The sequence below is a fragment of the Nestor notabilis genome, unplaced genomic scaffold, assembly GCF_000696875.1.
Source record: "Nestor notabilis isolate BGI_N333 unplaced genomic scaffold, ASM69687v1 scaffold5828, whole genome shotgun sequence".
Classification (NCBI taxonomy): domain Eukaryota; kingdom Metazoa; phylum Chordata; class Aves; order Psittaciformes; family Psittacidae; genus Nestor; species Nestor notabilis.
The window spans coordinates 14,076-23,455 of NW_009940469.1; the positions used below are offsets into that span (position 1 = coordinate 14,076).

General features: G+C 54.5%; 2 protein-coding genes across 2 annotated transcripts in view; one reads left to right on the plus strand and one right to left on the minus strand.

Annotated features, from left to right (window-relative positions):
• The window catches only part of LOC104410248 (nucleolar and coiled-body phosphoprotein 1-like), a gene marked incomplete at its 5' end in the record, with an annotated part of 18,961 nt that extends 13,978 nt beyond the window's left edge, over positions 1-4,983 (plus strand). The window contains 6 exons of the mRNA XM_010020360.1: positions 11-147; positions 384-475; positions 1,178-1,406; positions 1,705-2,274; positions 4,264-4,361; positions 4,903-4,983. Of these exons, the coding sequence (XP_010018662.1) occupies positions 11-147; positions 384-475; positions 1,178-1,406; positions 1,705-2,274; positions 4,264-4,361; positions 4,903-4,983 (1,207 nt within the window). The remainder of the gene's footprint in view (positions 1-10; positions 148-383; positions 476-1,177; positions 1,407-1,704; positions 2,275-4,263; positions 4,362-4,902) is intronic.
• A 2,275-nt stretch (positions 4,984-7,258) lies between these two features.
• Positions 7,259-9,320, minus strand: CD74 (CD74 molecule, major histocompatibility complex, class II invariant chain; the record flags this gene model as incomplete). The annotated part of the gene is made up of 7 exons (XM_010020361.1): positions 7,259-7,266; positions 7,473-7,589; positions 7,895-8,077; positions 8,493-8,586; positions 8,747-8,842; positions 9,078-9,131; positions 9,229-9,320. Coding segments are annotated over 7 exons (644 nt in total), but the record flags the coding sequence as incomplete, so codon positions are not given.
• Positions 9,321-9,380: the final 60 nt, after the last annotated feature.

The following is a 9,380-nucleotide window of genomic DNA, read 5'->3' on the forward strand; positions in this document are numbered from 1 at the left end:
GCGGTTCGAGGAACCCAGGCCTGCAGCCAGCACAGAACACCCGCCTGGACCAGGCTGTGCCACCTGCCCAGGCAGAGGAGACCACAGACAGCGGCAGTTCCTCAGACAGCAGCGACGAGGAGGCACCCAAGCAGCCCCCCAAACCTGGTAAGTTGTCCCAAGAAGATGCTCTCAGTGCTGCTGGCCAGGCCAGGGTGGGGACGGTGTTTTGGTACACTGTGGGAGGTGTGTCACCTTCACATAGTGGTTGGAGAGCTTGGTAGGACACTCTGCTTTCTGTGTAGGCAGAAGGCCTTTTGGTGGCATTAACTGTGCTGGGTAGGTGGGCTCAGCCCCAGGCAGCAGTGGTGGGTTTAATGGGATGAACTCTGCTCCTTCAGCAGGCTCACTGCAGAAACCAGGAGGCACCCAAGCAGCCCACAGCTCCTCCTCAGAGTCCAGTGAGGAGGAGGAGGAGGAGGCAGCAGCATCACAGGTATGGTAGCTGAGCAGGATGGGATCCTCTTGGGTCTTGCAGCTGGCTCTTAAGTAGCACAGAGAGAGGATTGAATTGTCAGCACAGACGTGGGGGCTCCCCAGTGCAGTGCTGTGATCAGGGCTCTTTTGGTGAGGGCAGAGAAGCTTTTGAACCTGGAATGCTTCCCCAGGCAGCCGGGCCTTGGATCCAGGGCTCATGGTGCCTTCCTTGGGGGAAGGGGATGGGAGGAGGTGGTCCCTTGCAAGGGTTAATCCAGGAGAACTGGTGTGCAGTGCCAATAGCAGCAGGATTTCTTTATCCACATTTATTTGTAACTTAACCCATGTCCAAGCCATTAAATTGCCTTTGTGAGTAACGTGTGGGGCGTGCAGCACATCTGCAGTGCATTAGCTATGCATGGGTGCATGCTAACGGCCAGGAGCCTCCCCCAAGCTTCATTTACTAGGCAAGAACAAAGAGGAGAACCTCTGGCCTTCAGCTCTTGCTGCTGTGAGCTCAGCCAGTGTCTGTCAGTGCTGGCCCCTCTCCTGGCAGCCCCAGCCCCTCTGCAGGATTGACTGAACGGTGCAGGATCTCTGCAGGTGGCCAAAGGTGGGCTCTTCACTTGCAGTACAGGAGCAATAGCAGGGAGAGATCTGCATGTCTGGTGTGTAGGAGGCTGCTCTGCTGTGACTCTTCAGTGTGTCTGTGCTGTTTCAGTCCCTCCTCACAGGCTATTCGGGCACCCCCAGGACCCCAGCAACACCCCAGACACCAAAGACCGTTCCCCTCCAGGCTGTGGGCAAAGCAGGGCAAGCGAAAGCAGCCGTGACTGCTGCCAACTCCCTCAGCAAGGCCCCTGTGAAAGCAGCCCCGGCCAACAGCTCCAGCAGTGACAGCAGTGACTCTGACACAGACGTGGACCAGGTGGCTACAAACCACAAAGCAGGTGGGTCTCCTTTGGCAAGGGCTGGAACCTGCCTGCCTGAGGAGCAAAGCGGTGCTGGCACACGAGGGTGACACTGGGACAGGGCCCTGCTCCCAGCGTGTCTCCACCGCAGAGCCCAGCAGTGCGGAGCGCTGCTGCCGTCTGCTGGCTTCCCCTGGCCACAGCACAGCCTTCTCCTCCTTGGATGCCCCCCTAGATGTTCCTCTTCACATGCATGCTTCCATCCTCCAGTAACTCTGTGGTCTATGCAATGAATGCTCCCTGAGCTGTCTTCTCTCTATTGTCGCTGTTTCTGCAGAGAACAACCCTCCTCCTCCAGGGCAGGAAGCCACAGGAGCCTCCAACAAAGAGAAGGTGGCAGGAAAAATGGAGCCAGGTCATGCCAGCCTCAAGCCTTCCCCAGTCAAGAAAGCCCTGGCTGTGAAAGAGAATGATGTTGGGGCAAAAGGTGCACAAATGACCCCAGCATCATCTGCGCTGTTCTCCGTCCCACAATCAGAGGAGTCAAGCTCGGGGAGTGAAACTGAGATCGCTGCTGGCAAAGTTCCTCCAGTGCAAAAACCAGTGGAAGGGCTGGAAGGGAAGAAGAAGAAGAAAAGGGAGAAAAAAGAAAAGAAGGAAAGGAAGAAACCTTCCTCCACAGCAGACAAGGCTGTGAAAGCATCTAAAAGCAAAGACAAAGAGAACAAGAAACAGAAAACATCTCAGAAGCGGAAACATCCGGGAGAGGTTGGGGCTGTTGGGCAGCCCAAGGAGAAGAAGCGGAAAGTGCCAGCTAATGAAGAGGTACCCAAAAAGAAAAAGAAGAAAGCAGCTGGAGAGATGGAGAAGTTGCCAGGCAGCAAGGAAAAGAAAAAAGCAGCTAAAAGTGAGCATCTAGGGCTGCATTTGCTATAGGTTTTTGCAGCTGTGAGTAGCACCCGCTTTCCCATTAGCTTCCTGCTTGGCTACATCCCTTTTAGAATCACAGAGTCATTTAGGCTGGAAAAGACCTTTGTGATCTTCAAGTCCAACTGTGAACCCAGCACTGCCAAGCCCACCACTAACCCATGTCCATAAATGCCACATCTACACATCATTATTTTTCCTAATAATCCAGTCTGCACCTCCCCTGGCGCAGCTTGAAGCCATTTCCTCTTGTCCTGTTTCTTATTACTTGGGAGAAGAGACTGACCTCCACCTCACTACAACCTCCTGTCAGGCAGTTGTAGGGAGTGATCAGGTCCCCCCTGAGCCTTCTCTTCTCCACACTAAACCCCCCAGGTCCCTCAGCCCTTCCTCATCACACTTGTGCTCCAGGCCCTGCACCAGCTCCGTTGCCCTTCTCTGGCCCCGCTCCAGCACCTCAATGTCTCTCTTGTAGTGAGGGCCCAGAGCTGACACAGGATTCGAGGTGCAGCCTCACCAGTGCCCAGCACAGGGGAACAGTCACTGCCCTGGCCCTGCTGCCACACAGGTGCTGATACAAGCCATAATGCTGTTGGCATTCTTGGCCACAAGCTGGCTCATGTTCAGCCTCCTGTCAACCAACACCCCAGGTCCGTTTACGATGGGCAGTTTTCCAGCTGCTCGTGGCCCACCCAAAGCCAATGCCAGGTTTCTAACGTCTCACTTCAGTGTTTTTCTGCAGTCTCAGCACCAGGTCGTGTTGCAGACAGCAAATTGTACTGTCCTGCCCCTCTGTCCTGGGAGAGGCCTTGCTGGTTGTAAGCCACAAGGGCTGTGTTGTGCCAACTACGTGGTGCCCTGCTCTGTGTCTGCAATGCAGAACAGCTCTGCTAAGCCAGCTCCCTGCCCTGGCTCCTCTTTGGCAAACCACACACACTAACAGAGAGCTGAGGTGCAGTGTGGCTGGGGATGGCAGGCAGAGGGTCCCTGCAGTGCTGTGGGCACGGCAGAAGCAGTCCAGTGTTCATGTGTTGCAGAGCTTTGTGTTAGAGCTTCCTGAACACAGCCCCTTGCTGCCAGCTTCTAAAAGATCAGCCTTGAAATCTGTGCTGTCATTTGCTGTGTCATCTACTGCTGTTCCCTGTGGGGTGACAGTGCCCCTTCCTGGCCCTACCTCAGCAGTGTCTGTGCTGAAACATGATGAGTAGCTCAGTCAAGAGATTTGACTCAGGGCTATTACTGCTGCTTTCAAACCCCTGGAGAAAGAGGAGGATTGTTTCAGCCTCCTGCTCGCTGCTCCCAATTGTTTCCTGCCCCTCTTGCCTGCACACTGCTCTGTAATGCTGTTTGCTGCCCTAATGCAAAGGCAGCTTTCTTTTCTTTGCAGTGCAGACTGCGTTTGCAAATCAGAGCTGGTTCTGTGCTGGATCTTGTAGGCTGTTCAAACAGAGATGGAATGGGAGGGCCAGATCTGCTGGAGTTTCTGTTCCGCAGAGCTGCAGCCCTTCATTTTGGAGGAGACGCACTGTCCATCAGCCCTTGTGTGGGCTGTTGCCCTGGGGGAGCTCTTGGAGCAGTTGTGCTGAGCTGAACCTTGTGTCCATGCTCTGTTAGCAGCTCCCTTGCTCTGATTTCAGGCATTTCTGGCCCAGCTACTCCAGCACTGAAGCGGTTCCTCAGAGGGGTGGGCAGCAGGAGGTGGAAGGAAAGGGATCGTGTAATTCTGCCCACACGTGTGCATGGATGGAGGGATCAAACCACTGTGGGACAGAGGTGCTAGAGAAACAGTCCTGGGTGAGCTGCCTTGTAGCAGGGCTCTGCCCTTGACCAGTTACTGCTCTGGAAAGCTTGCTCAGGATCAGGTTTGATTAGAAACCTACTGGAGATGCTCCTGCCACTCTGTGCTCCATCTCAGAGGTTCACAGTACCAGAGTCCCTCTCTTAATTGACTTTCCTTTCCCTCTCCCAGAAAAAAAGACTGGAAAAGAAAAGAAGAAGACCAAAAAGGTGACTTCTGAAGGGGATCCTGTAGCAGATGGCTCTGCTGAGGTTCACAAGAAGAAGAAGGTATGCGCAAGATCCTGGCGTGGGGTACCACAGGGAGAGCTGTTCTGAACCGCACTTGTGATGCTCTTCATGACATCATCCTCTGGAGAGGAGCAGAGCTGTGTCCTGGCCTTGCTGGCGATGCAGAGGAGGCTGCAGTTACTTGTGGCTATTCTTGAGATACCCTGCTCTGTGGTTGGTTGGGATTGGGGTGGCTCAAAGAAAGGCTTGTTCCTGTATTGCACCCCCAAGAGATCCCTTTCCCTGGAAGGGTCAAACCCAGGGGCCCTGCTGGTGGCAGAGAATCTGCCCAAGGAGGAAGTGCTCTTCTTCAGCCCTATTCATCTAGTTCTCAGCAGAAACTGGAGCGCCAGGCTTGGCAGGCTACTGCCTTCCATCCCAAGGGCTAGGAAAGGGCGCAGAGGGAGACTATCCATTCTTTGTAATGGATATGTCTCTGTAGAGATGGTAGCCAAGAAGCCTCCGTGGCTTGTGGCTTCGCTGTGTCCTTTATGTTTGTGGTGTGATGACACTGATTTATTTTTCACCCTTGTCTTTCTAGAAGAAGAAAACAGCTGAGCCTGAAGGATTGCGAGAAGGTACATGTCCTGTGGGGACTGTCAGTACCTCTGAGCAGCAGTAACCTTGGCCCAGGCTTGGGAAGACAATGTGCCCTCTGAATGCTCACTGAGTCAGCCTGGCCTTAGGTCAGAGGGCCAGGGAGTGGAGCGATGTAAGGAAAGTCACACAGCAGCGTGCTGGCTTCTCGGGATGTGTCTGACCTCAACTCTTTAGCTGCTGAGAACTGGATGTGCAGCCTGGACCTTGCTGTCCTCTGTCATCAGCAGAGGTCAGCGGCCTCTGGCACTGCCTGTCTGTCCCTGCTGAGCAGGGGGAGCTTGGAAAAGTGATGTGGAATAGATGGTGATGTTGTAGGCGCTTGGAAGTGAACCAGATGACTCTGCCCTCGCTCCGCTCAGCTGTAGGGCTGTTCTCCTCTTCCCCATCCCTAACTCTTAACTCCTCTCCCCAAAGGTACCGCATCCCTGTGATTAAGGATTTATGGGTGAAGATCACACAGCAGAGAGGAAAAGGAAGCTCATCAGGAGAATTCCAGCCTATTCTTTTTTCTTTTTAATAATAATTTATAACTTCTTTTAACTGTGACTGTTAGAGCAGAGCAGTGTAACTTTCTGCCTCCTCCTGCCCTGCTCTGGGGCCCAGAGACTTGTTTATTGCCCCTCACTCATAATGGCTCACCTGTTGCACAAGAACTGAACCCAAGGAGGCAGTTTGACCAGAGCAGAGCCAGCTTGCATAAACTGCTTTCCTCCTCGTTGACACCCACCACCTCTTCCTCATCACAGAGCTATATTTTTAAGAGAAACTTTTACCTTTTTCTTTTCTTTTCCTCTCCCCTCCTGTGATTTGTGGTGTCAGTCCTTTTGCTACTATGGAAGAGAGCTCTTGGGTTTACTTTTTATTCCAACACTGATGGTTATTGTGTCCCTGCACTGAGCAGCTGTGTCCAGCAGTTGCTCTTGGCCAAGACGGTGTCATTTTATGTGGGTTGTTGGTTTTTTTATGGAATACAAAATAAAGAAAACCAGGAGATTTTGCTTCAGCTGCTTCCAGGGGAAGGGAGGTGAGCAGGGCTGAGCAGCCGTCAGCAGAGGATGCTGCAGGCAGGAGAGCAGAGCCCAGCCTCTACCCAGGTTTGTAGGCATCACTTCATCCCCTGGGGAGAATTAACTGCTCCCTGCCTGCTCCTAAGGACAAGAAGGGCTGTTGCTCCTCAACTTTAACCCATGTGTTGTTCTTGCATGGGTTTATATGGGGTTTTTCCTTATGGAAGTGGTGCAGGTTGGCACATCACCTTGTGCAGACCCAGCCTGCTGCTCCCCTGCACCTTGTATGGGATGTGCCTGGTTTCCTCGCTTCATTCCCAGCCCTGGGGTTTAGGAGGTGAGGAACAAAGGGCCTGGAGCCCCTTGTGCTCCTCCCTCCCACTGTGGAGCCTGGCTCCATCCAGGCTCTGCTGTGAGGGCAGAGCTGTGCCTACTGCCCTCATACCAGTGCTGAGACTCACCTGAAGTGACCATGTACCATGTGTACACAGACATTGAACAACTGCTGGGCTGGGAATGTGCAAGGTCTTTGTCTGATCCTGGGTGGACGCACAGATGTCCAAGTGTCTCTGAATTGATTTTTATTGAGATTAAAAATGATCCAGGACAGTGCACACTGTTTGCAGGCACTGCCCACAAGGCTTTCTTATTCAAAAGGTTTATTGGAAATAATTAGCTTGTAAGGTCATTGATAAAGGAACTATTGGCTCTAGTCAGAAGAATCAGAAGCCCCTCACGCTCCAAGTTCAGCTCCTCTGCCCCCTTTTACCTACTGCTGAGGCTGTGCTCCGGCCTGAAGGCACAGCTGAAGGTGAATATGCATCAAAACCAAGCACTCCACAATAAATCCTTCTACCCTTGTAGTCTAACAGGGCTTCAACCTACAGGGGTCAGTTAAGAAGCTGGTGGAGGTTGTTTTGCTGCTTTTAATGTTCAGTGGAAGAAAGCATTAGTGGCGCATTCTTCAGCAGGGTGAGCTCTCTGTGTGTTGTCTGGCTGCTGCGGGATGCCCATGGGCAAAAGGGAACAGGATTTATGGGTCTGAAACAGATGAAATCATTCTCCAGCCTGCTGCTACCCACCCTGGGGGAGTGCTTTGGCTCTGGCACTGGTCCTGATGGCAGCTTGGCCTTGCAGCAAGGGAAGGGGCACAGCCGATGCCTTGAGGGGCTGGGGCACCCGCTGTTAATCGCCTTGGAAAAGCAGTGTGAGAGCAGAAATGAGATAGAGCAAAGAGACTAAACGTGAGCTGGATGCTGAAGTCTGGACAGGCAATGATGGCATCCTCTTCTAGTTGACTGGGGGGGAAAGAGGGCAGGGAGTCAGTAAGATGGCTCTAGGACCCCCCAAAGCCCAGGTTGCTTTTGCTGTGTCTCCATCACAACCTCCACCTCCCCAGCAGTGCTTTGGTGCTGCCCTGGCTCTTGGGAGTAGACATGCACCTCCCATAGCCCCCAGCCTCCTCTGCCGCAGCCCCCAGGGCTTTCCTTGTCCCGGGACTCACCTTTCTCTGCATCCACCTTGAGCATGTCCACCCCGGAAAACATCATCTCCTCCAGCTCCGGGGTGGTATGAGGGGCAGCAGTGGCAGCATCTGCAGGGGGAGGGCAGGATGTGGGTGCTGGATGCACTCAGGGCACCAGGGCAGAGCCTGCACCCACCCCATGAGCTGCAGGTTTGGGGGCAATGAGGGGGCTGATGAAAGACCTTGACCTCACACCTCAGCTTGAGCTGCAGCTACCCAAGGAGGGGCTGTGTTTAGGGACCCTCCAGCCTTAACATGCTGGCTTACCAATGAGGGATGCTCCCTACAGCTTGGGCACCCTCTGCTCTCTGTCAGCTCTCCCTAACTACACCAAAACAAGGAGCAGCATCCACAGAGGCTGCTCATTCCTCTCCTTCCCCTCCCTGGCGACCTACCCTCACAATCCAGCTCTTCCCGGGTAGCAGTGCCCTCAATCCTGGTGCCGTTTTTGTAGGAGCACCAGCAGTAGCCCGTGGAGGCATTGCACTGCTTGGGCAGGTAGTCGCCGTTCTCATCACACTGCGGCTGGAACCGACCCGGATGCACACCCCAGGAATCGGCCTCTGCCTGGCACTTAGTTAGCACTAAGGGCAACAAGAACAAAGGGGAGACGCTGTGAGTCCCCCCTCCCCGGCCCTTCTGCTGCCTGGGATCTGCAGGAGCTTCTCATCCAGAGCACGTAAATTCAACTTGGAAGGTGAAGAAGCCCCACTGTGGTGACCTAAAGCTCTAGGGCCAGCCAAGGACTGAGGATGTGGGGTGGTGCTCTGGCTTTTCAGACATTCACTCATCCCCAAAACCCTACAAGCAGCGGCTCTCTGATGTCCCAAAAGCCACCAACCAGGTGCTCCCTATGGAATGAAGAGGTCCATGACTGATTGGCCAAGGGATGGGGTTTGGTTGCCTTTGGAAAGCCCCATGGTGGCACCTACAGGGGGTGGTTGTTCCCAAAGGGCCCATCCCAACCCTCCTCAGGTCAGCAGCCCCCATCCCTGGTACCTTTCTTTGCTGGGATCTCCTTATGCTCCTCCTCTGGCTTGGGGTTCTTGGCCATCTCAAACAGCAGCCACTTGTGCATCCAAGACTCAAAGGACTGCACCAAGGGGAGAAGCACATTAACCATCACTGAGTGGGTGCACCACAGGAGAGCTGTGCATCAGGCTCCAGCTTGGGCCAAGGTGGGGACACCCCAGTCCCTCCCCAGAGCAGGCTGCTCCTCAAAGGGGATGAATAGGACAGCAGCAAGCACTGACCTTCCAGTCCACATCAGTCATGGTGCTCTTCAGCCTCTTCAGGTTGTCCATCAGGTCGTCCTTCAGCTCCGGGAACATCTTCCTGGGGTCTGCTTGCTGCAGAGCGAGCACCACAGTGAGGCAGGGCAAAGAGAAACGAGGTGGGAGGGCTGAAGCTCTGCTTATATCAGCCAGACAGACACTGCAGGGGGCCAGGAGCTCCCACCAGCTCTAAGCACCCCAATGGACCCCAAACCCAGCCAAGACACAGCAAGCTGGAAGCAAAGGGACCCATTGCCTCCTGCAGTGGAGGGGGCAGCGATGGGGTCGGTGGGGGCGCAGGGGACCTTACTAGCAGCAGGTGCTTGACTTGGTCCTCGGTTCTGTTGCTGGCCGGGGCCATGGCCTTAAGAGAAAAGGCAAAGGGGCAGCATGAGCACAAGGGCTGGCAGCGAGCCCCGGGGGCAGCGGGCAGCAGCCACGCAGTGCTCAGCATCTCTTACCACGTTGCTCACAGAGGGGACCAGGGGCAGGACCTTCATGACCATGGGGCTGTTCACCATGGCCATCTTCATCTTGTTCACTGGCCTCGCACCTACCGAGGGAGGAGCAATGAGGCGCGCCAGGGCCGGTGGTCCAGGGGGGACCCGTCCCC